The sequence below is a fragment of the Pygocentrus nattereri genome, chromosome 26 (genome assembly GCF_015220715.1).
Source record: "Pygocentrus nattereri isolate fPygNat1 chromosome 26, fPygNat1.pri, whole genome shotgun sequence".
Taxonomy (NCBI): Eukaryota; Metazoa; Chordata; class Actinopteri; order Characiformes; family Serrasalmidae; genus Pygocentrus; species Pygocentrus nattereri.
In genome coordinates this window covers 9,708,385-9,726,496 of record NC_051236.1, presented here as the reverse complement: position 1 = coordinate 9,726,496, position 18,112 = coordinate 9,708,385, and the positions used below count along the sequence as shown (strand labels likewise).

The window sequence follows — 18,112 nt, the reverse complement described above, 5'->3', positions numbered from 1 at the left end:
CTGTAATAAACTGTACTCTGATGTAAAAAATGGCTTTCTAATAGGTCTGGGGAAATGTGGTTGTTATGCCTAAAGTTCTATCTCGCTAGTTTTTGCGTGATTTATAGGAAAATTTCAACAGGAGACCTGCTGTAGCGTAAAATAAATAACCCGTCTCTGCATGTCAAAGGTCCTTGCATTTCACTGCTGTGGAGAAAATCAGAAACATGGCCCAAACTCTCCCCTTCCTCTCTTCTTTCCCCTTTTGAAGCCCTTTTGTTTGCTTCCTCTGAGATTTCTCTGAGCTTTGGCACAGTCATTCATCTAGGGCAGGTCTGACAGAAAGAGAGAGCAAGGGGTAGACAAAGGGAAGGACGGAGCCTGGAGCATAGCATTCCCTCTCCATGTCTGATAGCAGGGATTGATTCTCTTTCTTGTCTACACCACACTTTCCCACCTGTATTTTTTTTTTCAGCCATAAATCAGCCACATTTCCTCCAGACAGTCAGTGATATACACATCTTTATTTTGCTAACAGCCATTCTGAAACTGCCTTTGGTTGCACTTCTGGTGCGTCGCCTTGTTTGTGTTGGAGATGTGTCTCGCAGGGAATGTGTAAGAGTGAGCCTTATGCCACAGTCAGCTATGAGTGTTCGTTTAAAGGCTGGCTATGTGCTCCTTTTCCAGGCGGCAGTATTTCGTCTGGAATTTTCCAGGGAACCAATGCCATCACAGGCTCCACACCATTCAGTCCCACACAGCAGGTGAGTGGGTCAAATAAGGAAGCACACAGCATGCAGCGTCATACAGCATCTTACTGTCACCTGTGAATTAGACCATGTAATTCTTATTTGAAAAAAACGTGGCAATATTAGTAAATATTTTATAAATATTCATTGTTCCCATTAGGATTTCTCAGCGTATTCCAGCTACGGCCAAAGCCAGTACTCGCCATACTATAACACAAACTACAACAACCCCTACCTCACAAGCAGTAATATCAGTCCATCAGCCATCACCTCAGCAATACCCTATCAGCATCCTGAACACGCTCCTGTAACAACCAGTCACAGCCCGGAGTCCCACCCAGGTAAATTTTTTTTATCTAAAAATATAAAATTTTTAAGATAAAAATTTTATCTTAATACATAAAAGCTTTAGTTGTACACATTCACTCACACAATAATACAAATTGATAATGCACCAAAATCAAAAGTCTTGGCCAAAACCACAATTTAGGACACGGTTGGCTGAAAACCTGTAATGGATGTTTTTTGGCCATGGTATCCCCTCTTGAACCATGCTTTGATTAATTACAAATCACTTGTCCATTGTAAAACAGATCCCTGCCAACATTTTCACTGTTTATCTGCTGCTGCTCAAACTGTGCTGACTAGTATCAGAAAGCAAGAAAACAAACAACGATTTTAATCACTATTTCTACTGTGAATTAGTATTCAAGTCATTTATTGTTATTGTTGAAAGTGTTAGATTTGGACACTTTGTTGTAGATCTGTTCAGTTATAAAAAGTGCCACTTTCAAACATTTCTGGTGATTGAAATTTTGTTGTATTAAAAGTGCAAGTTCATTTATTCTGTGTATATGAACAAACACAATAAATGCAAAATAATAAAAACATTTAGCTTTTTTTTTTGGAAAATCTAGCCCTTGATGGGTGCCTGATCATAAAAGAAAGCAAATATAAAAAATGTATTCCATTGTAAGACGATGCGATCAGGCTGTACGCTGCTATCAATAAGACACATACTGGTGTGGTTGAGCATTGTTGCTAGCACAGCACATAACCAGCTCTGCGAGTGGTTTTGGTGGAGTTTATACAGACTCTTGAGTTCTAGCCACACCCTTGTTTCAAAAAGCCCCATTTAAAATCCCCTGCGAGAGCATGGCATAACTGGAACTACGGGAGTTTGCTTGTAGTCCTTTCTGAACTACGAACAATGAGTTACCTTGTATTTACAATGAAGCTACAGCAGTTAGGAAGTATGTGGCTAAGTTAAATAATGATAGTCATATTTATATGCAAATGGTGAAAAAGCACAGCTGACAAAATCATACAACTTCAGGAAAGGCACTGTAATTTTGTCAGAAATATTTTGTATGGACCGCAAAGAAATAACACCTAAGATTCAACAACCATGTTGACTGTTAACAATTTAATTATATTGTGTTCAAAAATAGGCCCTGAGGATAATACTGTATGTTTTTGTATGTGAAACAGTGGAGTATCATGCTCCCCCTAGCCCCCCAACCCCAGGAAAGGAGCAGGAAGGAGCTCCAGCCAGAAGGGGGTCGGATGGAAAGCTACGGGGGAGGAAAAGGGCCAATGACCCTGCACCTCCACTGGACTCAGACATTGAGGTACATACTGTTATTGGTCTCTTTTATACCAGTGAGAGCACAGTTGCTGATTAAAACATGCCTAGGCTACAATGCAAAAGTTTGGAATTACTCGTCACATTAATACTTGATATTATTTTATTTAATATTTTATTAAATTTTTATTGAAATACTTTAACCTAGACACCAGAAGATATATTAAGATGTTTTATAATATCTTCATAATGGTAACTTTACAGGAGAAGGAGACAGCATTATTTATTTTAATGTAAATTAACGTGACGAGATTTTATTCTCAGTAATTTTGGAGCATTTCTTTTGTTTTGATCATGACATTTTCACACAATATACTGTCCTCAAATTATGTGGAATTTTTTTTTAAATGTGACGCTCATAGTTAATTCCTTAATAGGTTATATGCACTTTTAAAATACAATTAATTCTGTCCTTTTCAGTTGTCTCAGTCATTTATAGTGCTGTTCATCATTCCTAACACATTTAATATTTAATTTTATTTCAGCTTTCTACACATTATTTGAGTTATAGCATCATAATTATTTTTTATACATGTACCCTGCAAAAAAATTGTTTTATATTCATGAAAGCAGTGATTCCAAACATTTGAATGGTTTTGTGTCTGTTCAACTAACATGCACAAAGCCCTGCTAGTCTAGTTGTGATCCATTATTGATTCTGTTCCGGATGCTAATACACGTGTCACTAGGTCACACACTTGAAAATGGTGACCTGACACAGAGCCTCTACTTGGGTACCAAACCTCAATAATCTTTGTTTTCGGACACCTTTTGATTTCATTGGCCCTCTTTTCTTTCTTTGTTTTATTTATTTCTGCATCCCTACACAGTCAAGGGCTTTTCGTTGATTTATTTAGCTTTTTGTACATTTTAAAGGACTACCCATTGATTTATTTCAGTTATTTAGCATTCTGTTTACATTGACGGGCTGTGTGTTGATTTATTTTTCATGTATTTAGCCTTTTGCACATAATCAAGGCCTATTCATTCATCTATTTTTTACATCTGTGGTGGATTGTCCTGAGTAGTGGATTGTCCTGATTGCTTCTGAGGCCCCACCGAGGCTCTTGGCAGTCAGAAGCCCCTGGGCACTGGCCCTGCTGGCCCAGTCAATAATCCATCCCCAGCCATGTAGTCCAAGACTAAGCATAATTTGTGTCTGGGAAAACGTTCCTAAGGCCACAACTCTAAAGGGCTTTCATCAGTTTGAAAGAAACAGTGGTGAGCTGACTGTGTGGTTCTCAAGGAATAAAACTTGTTTCATGTCTGCCTGTGTGGATTAAATAAAGCCTTGACTCATCATATTTTTGCTATCTACAAAACAAGAAGATGAAATGTGTTGTTTTGGTGTAATCACACATGGGTAGACAGCAGATGATTTTGCTCTCTTGCTAATGTTGTGGGTTTCTGTGTGTGTGTTTGCCCGCAGAGAGTGTTTATTTGGGACCTGGACGAAACCATCATCATTTTCCACTCACTCCTCACTGGATCTTTTTCCACACGCTTCAGCAAGGTACAAACCTGTTCTCTTACTTTAGCTCTGAGTAATGGAATGTCCCCTCCAACCCTCTTTCAGTTATCTGACACTAATTAGTTGTTTTGTTGTACTGCACAGTAGTACGCATTGTACTAAAGATTTAATTATGTGTGAGTAATGCTTCAACAGTTATTCATTTCTGTCATAGCATAATCTCATAACTCCATTTTTTTTTTCTTTTTAACACAATTTAAAAACACTAGCTGGTGGGTGCATTGTGTGAACATGAGATAAAAAGACCTTGTACCATTAACATGCAGTGGGGTTCAAAATTCTGAAAGCACTAGGGAACTTGCTTCTATTCTGCAATTTTTCTGATTTTGTAGTGTTTTTCATTACACATTGAATTATCAGCATAAGAATTTGATTAAAAGTAGAATCTTTGAAATATTTACATGAATTTAGATTTTTTTATTTTAATTTATATTGATAACTGTGCAAAAAAACATGGTCAATGTGACAAATTTGCATAGCGACCTAAAAATAGAGCAGTCTTGAATACTTCTTAATTTTGTCAGAATTTTTCTTTTTTTTAAATTCTTAACACACATTTCACCTGTCATATAAAGTTACCATTTCAGAGATATGAGCTTTTTTTTTTTTTTTTTAACAAAACAACACATTGTAGGTACAATTTTGTGTAACTGTCACGCTTGGCTCCTCCCACTCCCCCATGTGCTTTTTGTTCACCTTTTGACATTCCATGTGTGTTTGTTTTGGTTCAGTCCTCCCCCTTGTTTTCTTGACTCCACCCCTGTTTCATACCACCTGTTTCCCACCTGTCCCTTGTCTTGCCTCTGATATATTTAAGCCCTGTGTTTGATCGTGCTGATTATTTGATGTTTGATGTGTTTGCTTTGCTTGCTCGGTTCAATATTTGGATTTCTGTGTTCTTTGTCATGTCTGTCCCTCCTGCTCTCCGCATTGGCCATTTGAACCCGGACGGTATTGACCATAACCCTGGATTTGCCCTTAATAAAAGTTGCTTATCTCAGCACATGCGTCCACCTCCTCACTCCCCGTTAGATAAAGACCAACCAAAACTAGGGGCAAACACAGGGCTTAAATATATCAGAGGCAAGACGAGGGATAGGTGGGAAACAGGTGGTACGAATCAGGTGGAATCAAGAAAACAAGGGGGCAGGACTGAACCAAAACAAACGCACATGGAATGTTAAAAGGTAAACACAAAGCACATGGGGAGTGGGAGGAGCCAAGCGTGACAGTAACCTTAACTATTAGTGTTATGTGAATGTGATGTTGCATGCTGAGGCCTTACAAACAGAATTTAAGTGTCCACTGTAATAATTGCTGTAGACGAATGGATACTGCACTCCATTTTACAATCTGATTTGACTCATGCCATTTGATTGACAGATCTTAAACTTTTACATATTGCTGAAGCAGCTGAAAAGGGAACTGTAATTTATTTATTTTTTCCCCTTGTGGTCCATTGTGTGTTTTGAGCTCCCATGATCCCTAGAATATTGGACACAAAAGGTTGGTTCATCCATTTTAGGAGCTACCGTGACTAATGTGGCTAATTTCAGCTCCAAGAATCATGCTCCGCAGTTGCACCATCTTTCCAACATATACCTTCACAAAGAATGTACCAAAAATATTGGTCAAAAGAAAATAGCTGTAATTGAAAACCTACAGCCTGAACTATATTTGAACAGGTTTGATACGTCTAATGACAAAGTTGCTTACTGCCAAGTGCAGCTCTGTGTTTGTTTAAGCTCAGATTTTATTTCTGGATCTCATTTTTAATATGCAGTTCATTTCTAGTCTATGATGCCTCTAACTTCGTCCCATGACAATTCAAGGTCCTAAAGGCCATCACCGTAAACAACTGTTTGGCCCGCACTTGGCCTCAGGCAAGGCCAGAGCTGCAGAGCTGAAAACCAATCTGAGTGTTGAAAGACGCTCATTTTTAATGTGTTTTTGAAGCTGAGGTGAACTGTAGAGCACGACAGGATTTTACTCTCTCATTAGAGCCCTTCTGGCATCTCATTCATCATCAAGCACCACGTATAGTCTTTTATCGTGTGAATTTTTGCCGCAGGCCAGCTCTTTTCTTTTTATTCCTGCCTCAAGCTAAAAAAAAGTATACCTTGGTTGTTAACATCAAGCTCAGTTGGGCCTTTTTCTTTTTTTTTTTTCTTTGTTAAAATCCCCTGTGAAATCTTTTTCAGCTATAATTATGAATCAGGGCATCTTTATTCTTTATTAAATAGTAGCTGCTTGTTATGAAGTAAGGCAATTTTGGCGGTAGATTGTGGGTAATTATTCTAATTAAAGAAAGAACTACCTCCTCCACACCCCCAACCCAACCTGAATCCCTCCACCCACACCCACACACTCGAACCTTGCATGGGTGGAGAGGAAGGGATGGATCCTGCCTCTTTAAGCTAATCTGACACTTACCTCTGGCTGACACCTGCAGCTTGATTAACTGCCAAACGTAAAGCTCCAGCTAGCTACCTGCCCTGGCCTGGTACCAAGCTCCATAATTACTCAGCTAGTGTCAGCATGCACCCTGACCCATACTGTGAAATTTATGTTAGCAGCTGTATGTACAGAGGTAGGGGGCCTATGTGAATGTGCGTGATAGAGAGAGGGAGAAAGAACGAAATTAAGGGACTTTAGTGACAAATTGATACTTCTGAATGATTGACGTGAATGCAGTCAGGCTGGTGGAAAGACAAAAAATAGCTCTGCCCTAAACATGTTGCAGCACACGCACAAAACAAAATTATTAACTGTCATTTGTCTTCACAAATAAATTACTTATGACAAGCAAGGCTGTAGTATTACAATATAATATGTCTCCTTCGTCATGTTCCAGGATTCTGCCAAAGCTGTGTCTTTGGGGCTGTGGATGGAGGAGATGATCTTCAACTTGGCAGACTCACGACTCTTCTTCAATGACCTGGAGGTGAGCAAAGCACAAACACTTTATTTTTTCAGTTGTAGCAAAATAGTAGTGTTCTTAAAGGGAAAATCCACCATTTTTTCAGAATTTCTGCATAAATAAATTGTTAATAGTCATTCAGAGTGATTTAATGAGAAATGTGCCATTCTTGCAGACTTACAATTGTTGGTGATAGTTTTACCAGTCTTTAAACTCTCCACAATGCAGCATTTAACATCAAACCACTCTGAATGACTTTTTACATCTCAGTGATTAAATGATGCAGAAATTGTGAACTCAGTGAAATTCATCTTTAATTTTACGCCAGTGTAATAATGTTGTCCAAATTAATTTGTATTGATCATTTTGACATGAACTGTGGATACTGTACAAAAGGACAAATTCTGAAAAGTTGTGTAAAAATGTAAAACTGAAAAAATGTGATGGTATTTTGTAGTAAGAGCAGAAAAAGTGAGATGGAAGATATATTACAATCATGAAATTCTGTTGTCTTGCTACACATTAAGTGATGCAGTACTGACTGTATAAATGTTGTGATTCTATATTTACATATTAAAGTGAAGCTTAAGCATTGTGGGGTTGATCTTGCTTTTTACTCTCTTTTTTATCTTTTTATTCTACTGCCTTGGTCTGACAAAGAGGGGGATTAAATTTGGGAGGGGGTGCAGAACTTTGAAGTGTTAATTACGGGTGTGTGGCCATCTCTGAGAGCTGAAAGGAAAATTTGTCCTGGGGAGGAGCAGCGGCTCAAAGTGGAGTGGGGGTGGGGTAGAGAGCACACAATTATTTCTTCAACAGGTTTTAATGACACCTCTGCCTCCCGGTTTTTCTTTCTTTGTTTTTTTTTTTTTTTTTGGTTTGTTCCTGTAATCGTCCTTGTTTTTTCACTATTCAAACTTCTTGACTGAGTTATCTAATCTCCACTGACCCTTGTCAGCCTGGGAATGGAGAGATGCCACAGGCGAAATTGCTGTTAGATTATTATTTTATTTTGTATCGTATCTGTTGGTTATTTTGATGATTCATGGAGTAATCGGAGTTCTTAAAAGAGGCCAAACCTGTAAAAGTGATTTCTGTCTCGCTTTTTCTGCTCTTACCACAAAATAGCCTTTTATTTTGTTACAAATCATACCTAGCCTTTTAAAAATACTTTACTAAAAAAGATAAACGAAAGAGCCTTTACAAAGCATCAGTAAAGGCACCAAATTATGGAAAACTGACTTGTCCTTGCTTTTCGATGTAGTATGTAAACAGTGATTATATTTCAAAACATTTTGTTCACTCCCCAGTCCATACAGTCCATACATGAAAACCAAGCCACAAAAACAGCTCATTTTGAATAATTTTTTAATTGTCAAAAAAAGCATTTACACCAATTCAACCACCCACTATTCATTTATTTAATTTTCAGTCAAAACAGACCAGGAAGAAAAAGAGAACATACATTTAGCATAAACTTGCAGATAAATTACATAAAAATACACCTCCAAGACCTTAGAACGTAGGTAGGATTTTCTGCCTTTCACAATCCAAGGGATCTCAAACATGTGCAATGATGTTTAAGTCTGGACTCTGCGGTGGCCCGGTCCATTTTTCTTAGCATCATCAACAGTTTTTACTTATTTTCTTATGTAAGTGGATTGTGTTATATCTAACCTCCTCAGAAGTACCTCCTGGAATATGGACATGTGAATAACTTATACTTAATAGCTGTTTTGCCTAGAAATTAAATAAATGAAGAGTGGTCTCTAACATTTGAGTAGTTTGTAAAGTGTATAAAAGCAACTACATTTGAGAAAAGTATAGAAAAGCAAGAAAAATGGAAGATATCGGCCCTTTAAAGGATTATGAAAGTGTATTACAAAAAAGCACAATTCTTCTGTCCACATCTGGCATTATTGTTGTGACTGCATGACCGGTGAGCTTAGCAAATAGGGTCTTATGCTGCAAGTTTGAGGAGTGTGAGAGGTCTGCTGAGATATGAGCACATTATGAGGTAGCGTCGGGCCCTCAGACCCAACTGAAATATGAGAGCAGCTGCAGAGAGAGAAAGAGTTCTGTGTAGAGAGAAAGAAGGATGAAGAGGGGAAAAGATGGGAAAACCAGAAATGAAGTCTAGTTTGAAACGTTGAGAAAAGGTTCTTCTGTTTGCTAAATACTGTAATATTGTAACCTATACTGTCTAAACATGGAGTGACTGGCTCTTGTAAGGCTGTATATTTGTAATATTGTTCACGTGGAAGTTCTGCTATATGATGTCACTAGTATCATTAGTCATTTACACCAAATTTTCTCTTGGAATACAACACAGCAGTTACTGCATGTTGGCAGTGTTGTGCGCAAAGCTGGTCAAAAGTACAGCCAATCTGCTTTCGTTATTAAAACAGGTTTAGGTGGTGTGTTGCCATCCTCTTCAGGAAGTTTTTATTTCTTTCTTTTTTCTCAAGTATTACAGGCGCCTGAATGTCTTGGGTCTTAGCAGCTGATTTCCGCCTTTCAGTTGTCTTTTTTTTTTTTTTTATTCCTCCCTCACTCTATCGTTCCCTGAGGCTCAGTAGAAGGTGAACCTGCCTGTACACAGTACATCACTCTGCCGGGCTGAAACACATCTAGCTCTCTAACATATCTGCTTTCCTTTAATTTCACAGGAATGTGACCAAGTTCATATCGATGATGTGGCCTCAGATGACAATGGGCAGGACTTGAGGTATGGTAGGAGTTCCCCTCATAACGCTGGTATAGTCTCACAGGGAGACTGCTGTGGCGTGTATAAGGGATTCCAATAAAGTGAATTATATGCCTCATAAAATGGCGTTCTCTTTTTACCCCGCTGCATACCATTGCCGTATTTGGAATTAATACCTATTGTTTTAGCAGTCTTGTTTTGCTGATGATTAAGATCTGTATTAACCCTTTGTCAACAAAAAAGCAGCAGTTTCTGCAGCTTAAGCTACACTCCTCCATTAATGTGACGTGCTGCCATGTTTTCTATCACTTAAAGATGCACATAAAACATAAACATAAAAGATGCACAAAGCTTCCTTTAATCTTGGATACTCTGAGCGAGCATGCAAGCGTATTCATTTTCAACTTGATCACATTCTTTACACATCTAATAAATGCAAAGACAGTATTGAGAAGTCTTATCATTAAAGGAGATGAGTAGACAAAAATAGACATTCACGTTTTTTTTTCAAGAGCAAAAAAATGAAATCCGAAACTGACAGACTATGATCCTGCTTAACATTTTTAATCAAATTCTGCACTGCATGGATTGAATTAAAAATCGGGCTGACCAATCAGACCTCTGTTGTAATGGCTGAAGGCCAAGCAATAGTGCATAACGATGGAGCTCATGTTCCTTGTGGCAGAGCACAAATGCCTATACAACAAGCCATACAAGGTATCAGTCTTGGTTTGATGATTCCACTATGTTAAAAATCGCAATTGCATTTTCTTTTGAAAAAAATGGATCTCAGTGTGAACTCAATGAGTACTTTTTGGGCAGAATTTAATGGATTAAAGGAGACAAAGATGTTCCCGAATATACTGGCAGCAAGATATTAGTTTTGATAATCAGATTTCTTTGTACAGTGTTAACAAAAAGTTGTGCATTAAATCCACAATAGTTTTTGAAGCCATTTTGTAGGTTTAAATTCTTTTTAGAGGCATTAAGGCTTTCTAGCAATCACTATATTCTCTATATAATCACTACATCTTAAGCCAGTATGAGGGATTTTTGCAGTTAGATCATGTAACTCTTTCCTCAGACAGATGTTCTCCAAGGAAAATATTATGACTCTTAAGAATTATGCCAGTGTTATGAAACAACTCTTTGCTCGTCTGAACAATAAATCAAGTAGTAGTATCATGACTTTATTGCTGTAAAATAACAGTGCACTTCTGATAAGGCTCTAGCTCACTAGCCTTTCACGTATGCATTCGCTTGTCTGTGCAGCACTTACAACTTCGGAACAGATGGCTTCCAGAGTCCAGCAGGTGGAGGTGCTCTGTGCCTAGGCTCAGGGGTTCATGGTGGTGTTGACTGGATGAGGAAACTTGCCTTTCGCTACAGACGAGTAAAAGAGATTTACAACACTTTCAAGAACAACGTAGGAGGTGTGTGAACTGCATTAAACATTAAATGCAGGAAAATTAATTTAAAAACTAATTATTATTAACAAGTGTTTGCATTCAGGTGGACTATAGAAATTAGTAATTTTTTTATGTGAACACTGACATTGCCCTATGATATTGCTTACTGTGAATAAAATAAACGTTTATTTTTGGTTGCCTGTCTAGTCACTGAAAGTAAGATTAATGTTACAATCATTTACAAACATTATTTACATGGTGCATTGATTAAAGTCCTGTAGTTAGTTGTTTAAGTGCAAGTTACTTCATAAGCTCATGACTCGAAAATACACTAAGACCATCTGAAGGCACAATTAGAGGGGCTTTCTAAACTTGGCTTACATGTGCTTTGATTGGCAGGTTTGTTGGGCAGTCCAAAACGAGAGGAGTGGCTCCAGCTGAGGAGGGAAATGGAGGTGCTAACAGACCTATGGCTCACACATGCTCTAAAGGCTCTAGCTCTCATTAACTCCAGGTGAGAAATACTCATAGTAAACACAGAGGATGTAATGAATGAGCGACTATTTTCAAGAATGTGAAAGGCACCATGAAAGAAACTTCATGCCATTTTAACAAAGCTCTTTATTTGTTAAACATCATTAATTCACTGGCACTTTAAACATGACTAATAAGCTATTAGCCACAATTAGACTACTGGTCATTCATCATATTATTCAGGTCAAATGAAGCCGTTATTATTCTGAATAAAACTGATGTGGAAAAAGGAGTGGTGTGGATTACTGTCATATCCCTGTTCATCAGTCCCTAGTTTCTCACCTAATGCTACAAGTTTGCATTGGTAGAAACTAATAGTTGAACTAATGTAAGCTCTTGCCTTCTTCAGACCAAACTGTGTGAATGTGATGGTCACCACCACTCAGCTTATCCCAGCTCTGTCCAAAGTGCTACTTTATGGTCTTGGAGGAGCATTTCCAATTGAGAACATTTACAGTGCCACCAAAACTGGTACGTACCTCGTAGTTAGACTTGCAGTGAAGACCAGATTTGACCAATTCAGACTCAAATGGTAACCAGAGGGTTTGTTGTGTATGACTGTGGTAGGTAAGGAAAGCTGTTTCGAGCGAGTAGCTCAGAGGTTCGGCAGGCGAGCAGTGTACGTGGTCATTGGAGATGGAGTGGAGGAGGAGACTGTGGCAAAGAAGGTGAGACTGAGGAAGACTGATTTAATGATCGCACTAATGTTTATGAACAGCCATTCAAAAATGTGAAATTACTCACCACATTTCAGTTATTTTACTGTATGTACACAATAATGATAACTTATTCAGCATGTGTTTAAATATTACCAACCATGCACCACAATTTTAGATGTTTAATTCTATGAACAAGACATTAATTGATGAGTTATATACAGCATTTAACTCTTTACATTTTTAGTTATCTGGTTTGAAAAATATGATGACTTATGGATATTAACTTTTATATAACTTAGTTTTGATTATACAGCTTTCTCTGACATTTTAAAATCTTCCACTGCTCTGTTTATCATTCTGGACATGTCTAAAATGTCATTTTTATTTACTGCTGCCAAGTGTCCTGCAAATTATTTTTAATTGAAACCCATGAAGATGCACAGCAGTCCACAGTGTTATTTTGCACAGTACTGTGAACTATTTAGGGAGTTTGTTTTAAGAGCTTAATGTGGAATTTTATTAAATCTGTTTAGTTGTGTCATGTGGTAGACAAAGTGGGAAATGGAGTATTTTAGAATCTTTCATTTAAGTGCACGGAAGTCATTTAGAGTTCATCAATGTTTGTACTATTACATCAACATTAACACCCCTAATTTCTTGCAGAAAAACATGCCTTTCTGGAGGGTAACATGTAGGGCAGACCTGGAGGCGCTGAGTCATGCACTAGAGCTGGACTACCTCTAGAGGGCAGAATCTACCCTACATCACTTCACCTTGTTGCCTATGGCTGTTCATTAGAAGCAGGCGGTCAACAGTAATCACATGGCCAAGCCAGGAACTGCAGGACCAATCAGCAGGGAGCTGCAAACTTACTGGAAATGTGCTTGTTTCAACTCACTCCAAGAAAAGTGTTTTTTTGTTTTTTTTTCTGTTTGTTGTTGTTGTTTTTTTTGTTTGTTTTTTGTTTTCATCTGTGACAAGCCTCAATTTTACACAATGGAGCATTGCACTGAAGAAAGTGGCCCATCAAAGACCAGAGTGCTTTGAAAGACTGAAGAGTTTCAGTTGACAAAAGAGACAAAGTGCATTACAGACAAATTTGTATGCATCATTTGTGATGAGGAAAACATTTAGAATCAGATTTGGGGGTTTATAGTATGCAAATATTTATGCTTGTCTTCTTTTCTTCTACAAATTGACCAAGAGCTGCATTGTTTACTATAGACGAGACCTAGCTCAGAGAGTAGGCTTACCCAAATGTTTGTGAGGAAAAATGGTCTTTTTCTATAAGTTCTGTTAAAAGTAGCGTATCAGACTTTTTAAACTGTGAAATTCAGTGATAGCCTTTAGACAAACAAAGCACAATTGAGGGAATTAGCTTTATGATTAAAAATCAGTTGAGAAATGCATAGATCTAACAATTTTAGTCTCTGTTAGTGTTTTTTAATGGATTGTTTCTGTCAGTTATTGAATTAGTTGATTAATGATCCAAATTTTGATCCATTCTTTCAGCTGAACCTGAAAAGCTTTAAGGTTTATGGAAATGTGTGCTATACCACTTCAAGATGTTCTATTAAATAAGGAACACATGCTGAGTAAAAAGTACTGTAAACTTTTTAATAACACACCAAAGTTCTTACAAGCCAGTGCAAGAGAACTTGTGTTATGACTAACCCTGAAAATAGCCAAAGTATTGAAGCTAAATCCATTGCTAGAGGTGACAATCATCTACGTAACTTATGAATTTTTCTTTCTTGTCTTTTTTCGGTGAGGTGATTTCTTCAGCACTAGAAAATATCTCCTACATTTCTCTCCGATACGTGCCTGGGCCACAATGATCTGTATTATTTGTTACTGGATGTACATTTGATTTCTTGTTTCTTTGTATTAGCTTTACTGAAATTTATATATGTGTATCAATCTTGTATGAAAACTGTATGGTTGTCTTTTGGCTTGCATGTACCTATTACACTGCCTGTCCACCTAGCTATAATTTGTATATAAGGTTTTATTGTTGATCTGTTTCTATGGGCTATTATGTTAGCAAAATAAAGATAAATTAATTGCATCTCATGTAATATTTCTTTCTTTTTCATTGTTGATGTTTTGTGGGTGCATATGATAGAAGAATAAAGATAAAACATGTTCATTTCTTGTAATCTAATCTTGTACTCCAGACAGCGAGTAAATACAACTTTTTGAGATATTTTAAGATTATGTATGGTTCTAGCAGCCTGGCATTAAAGAATTGTTCAAATTTCTCTAATTAACTTTTAAGATATGAAGAAAATCTCGAAAGTTTTTAAATGAAATGGTTCCAAATAAATTTATGTGTCTGTTTGTCTTCCCTGCGATGGACTGGTGACCTGTCCAGTCAGCGACTGCTAGGACTGTCTCCAGCCCTGCCCCATGACCCAGAAGGATAAGCGTCTTAGAAAATGTGTGTGTGGCTCCAGAAACGCTGCCTCATGTCTGAGACTTTTATAATAGTATTGAAATAAAGTTTTGGCCTAAAGATGCCTTATGACGCATTTTTGAATTAAGTTTTGAATCTGCTGTTGTTTTCATTTCCTACCTCTTCATCATAACCCCAAGAATTAGCATGTAGAAGTGCAGAATAATCAGGCTCAGAGCTTTTCATGCATTTTTATTTCAGGGATGACTAATTGCACGGATTACGGCTTTCACCATTCCAGCCATTCAGGCCTTTGACACTGAATTAGAATCTGCCCTCCAGTTTTGGAGAAAGGAATGCAGAGTTCACGTTCAAAAGAAGATGTACAGCTGTGTGTCAAAGTTTTTCTGGCATTTATGATAAAAACAGTCAAACGGAAGCCGTGCTGTGAACAATGAATGTCTGAAATCAGGCCTACTAAACACCATCAGTTAAAAAGTATACAGCAGCATCCCATTCAGTTTCCACAATGAACTCACTTCACTCACACACACACCAGACAAAACAGAAAATATGATTTAATTGTGGGGACAAATTCATTTCAACTGGGAAGAAGCAAGAAGCAAAAAATGGACTCTATAACTGCTAAAAAGAATTGTAGGAGAGTCGTTGAGAAACACTGGCTGGATGGGCTAAAATGTTGAGCGTAGGAGGAATTTCAAGACCTACAGCAATAAAGTGGAAGAGTCATGAATCAGGTGAAAACATGACTGAATGAATGGATGAAGTTTACATATTCTATGATACTAAGGTAGCAGGAATCATAGACGAGGTGTAAATAAAGGGACACTCCAGTCAAAATAAAAAAATAAATAAATTAGCCACTGCTACATCTGTTGTAAACATGCCCACGTTCCTCTTACAGCAAGTGAGATTAGCTGCTGCCTGTTTCAATACTGGTTTTAACAAACCCTCATCCGCTTGGCCTCCTCATTTCCCTTTTTGGGGAATCCCCAACGCTGTTCCAGTACTTTATTAGCTCGAGTGAAGCTTGAGGAGCCCTCAAAGGGGTAAAGAACTGAGGGAACACAAGAGCTGACCAGAAATCACTGCACTCTGATGCCTTTCCCTTTTCAAATGCAAAAAAAATAGCTGTTTATAAGTCGTAGAGATAAAATACTTTTAAATGCTTCGTATTCACATTTCAAAACTATAACATTTGATTTGCTTGACTTTCAATTACAGACTTCTCCAACTTTTACATACGACTGCTGATACAACTTCATCCCTGTAATCATGCTGTTTTGCATGAAAATGGTCACACGGCTAACGTCAAAAAGGCCCTACACTGGCTTCAGCCAGACAAAGCGATTATTTACACATTTAATTTATGTTATGATTAGTGATAGATTGTAGTGACTGTATATGGTTGTATAAGACAATCCTAACCCTGACCTTAACCCTGGCCCTAATCCTTATCCTAACCTTAACCTCAACCCAAAATCTAATCCTAACCATCATATGTTTTTGATATGTTAATGAGAGTCTGTTGAGTGTTTGTTTCATCTAAAAGAACCAGAATAGTGTCGCCTTCATATCCACTCAAACGGCCTGTCACTATACTAATTTGTATTTGTGCAAGTTCTGCCTCCTAGCACCAAACTACTACTTCACACCATCAAAAAAAAACTTGTTAAAACATGTACTTTCATTTTCATATACTTAATAATAAGATTTTGACATGGTGTCCATGTGTTCACTTAAGTACAGTTTCTCTACACTTTTTCCAACCCTATGGACAACTGGTAGGATATTATGGTGAAGACCCTGACGGAGAAGACAATGGATGGATGGATGAATGGATGCTAAGCTAAGTTCATGCTTTTGTGTGGTGATCAGAGCTTTCCAGAGTTCTGTAAATGATCAATGGCTCCCTCTGGTGGATCATTAAAAAGATCATTCAAATATGTCACAAGTATCTCCAAAATTACTTTACAGGAGAGGACAAAATGTTCTTTACTTTCCATGTAAGTTAATTAAAAAGTTTTCATTTGAAGCATTTCTAGTGGTGCAATCACTATGAAATCTTTACATAATGTAAAGGACAGCTGCTGAGCTCAAACAATGCAGAAAAGTAAAAATCTCAAAAGATTGAGATACGTGCTTTTCATTGGACAGCGACGATATATAGTGTAGTGTTCCTTAGTCCCCCTTTCCCAAAACACCTGATGCAACTTTTGAATTAATTAATAAGCCCTTCCTTGTTGTGTTAGGGCTGGAAAAACACTAACACAAGCAGGGCATTGGTACTCCAGGACCAGGACTGAGAACCACTGATATAGCATGTTGGGTTCTGTACATTGATCTCATCTACATTAGTTCAACACAGTTTTTTGAATGTTTCAAATCTGCTGTTTGTGTTCCATGGTGACACAAATTGGTTGGGAGCTCTGTCTAGACATGGTTTTACAATTAAGTCTCCCTTGTAGGTAGATGTTTGTGGGGATAAATGGCAAATCAGACGAACCACCGTTCCACCCACCAAAGATCAGAGTCATCAGGTGTATAATGCTTATTTAATCAGGTTGTGTTGACACATGACACTGGCTCCAAAAGAAAAACTTGGACCTTCTACCAGAACTCAGCGCCCTTCACGACCCACCACAGCGTGGCTTTGATTAACGCGCATACTCCCTTCATGCCCTTGAGTAAATCTGTTCTACAAAGCAAATGTCAATGACTCAAGCTCAAGTTCAGTGAGGTTGTCCCATACACTCAGAACATATAATTACAGAGCATTATCCACAGCTCTTTAACAACAGGAAATCACAGAGGCTTGAAAACAAAACAACAACACAGCTCGCCCCATATTACTTATCATATAAGAATGTATTTCTCTGGAGCTGATTTGATTAGTGCAATTGGACTGTCATTTATGTGACTGACCTAATTTATTGTATAGTCCTCAAATGTGATGACAGTGTAGTCCTTTCTGTGCAGAGATAATGCCATTTACAATCTTTTAAGGGCTTTTCTGCTCTGCTGACTCACTGAAGTTTATGCTTTACAGTAATGATAAGTAACTGAAGAAAAAGTAGGTTTGACAATTAAATCTGTGCTTATTAATTGACATACCAAAAAGTTCTCGATTCAGTTTTGAAATTTAGAAAATTGCAAAAAAATGCAATTTCCACCTGTTTTGGGGATTCCTGTATTATTTATCACGCCGAGCCTAAAAACGTTGTATTTAGTCTGATATCTGAGTTATGGGGGAAAATATTTGATTGTATAAATTCTAATTATCCCTATCGATTTCCATTCTGGCCTGCAGAAAAAAGGCTCCAAATTTGGATGCAACAGGAAAATGTAGCTGCATAAAAAAGTTTGGACAGCCTGCAAATTACATTTTGTTTTTGAAAATAGGTTATCACATCCATCAGGAGCAGATTTAAATATGGCATCTTTCTGCACTAAAATAGTGCACAATTTATATGTATTCACTGTATATGTATTATTCTTATATAATACTTATTTGCTGCTAATCTGCACTGTAAATATTTTGTCATCCAACCTAAAAATATAAA

General features: G+C 37.6%; 1 protein-coding gene across 2 annotated transcripts in view; it reads left to right on the top strand.

The window, feature by feature from the left end:
- Positions 1 to 14,280, top strand: part of eya2 (EYA transcriptional coactivator and phosphatase 2) — a 31,134-nt gene extending 16,854 nt beyond the window's left edge. For both annotated transcript variants that reach the window (XM_017705260.2, XM_017705259.2), the window contains exons 6-16: positions 667 to 743; positions 889 to 1,069; positions 2,220 to 2,359; positions 3,803 to 3,886; positions 6,759 to 6,848; positions 9,494 to 9,552; positions 10,804 to 10,964; positions 11,340 to 11,454; positions 11,824 to 11,945; positions 12,042 to 12,142; positions 12,797 to 14,280. In XM_017705260.2, the coding sequence (XP_017560749.1) occupies positions 667 to 743; positions 889 to 1,069; positions 2,220 to 2,359; positions 3,803 to 3,886; positions 6,759 to 6,848; positions 9,494 to 9,552; positions 10,804 to 10,964; positions 11,340 to 11,454; positions 11,824 to 11,945; positions 12,042 to 12,142; positions 12,797 to 12,877 (1,211 nt within the window). In that variant the 3' untranslated portion in view covers positions 12,878 to 14,280. The remainder of the gene's footprint in view (positions 1 to 666; positions 744 to 888; positions 1,070 to 2,219; positions 2,360 to 3,802; positions 3,887 to 6,758; positions 6,849 to 9,493; positions 9,553 to 10,803; positions 10,965 to 11,339; positions 11,455 to 11,823; positions 11,946 to 12,041; positions 12,143 to 12,796) is intronic.
- Positions 14,281 to 18,112: the final 3,832 nt, after the last annotated feature.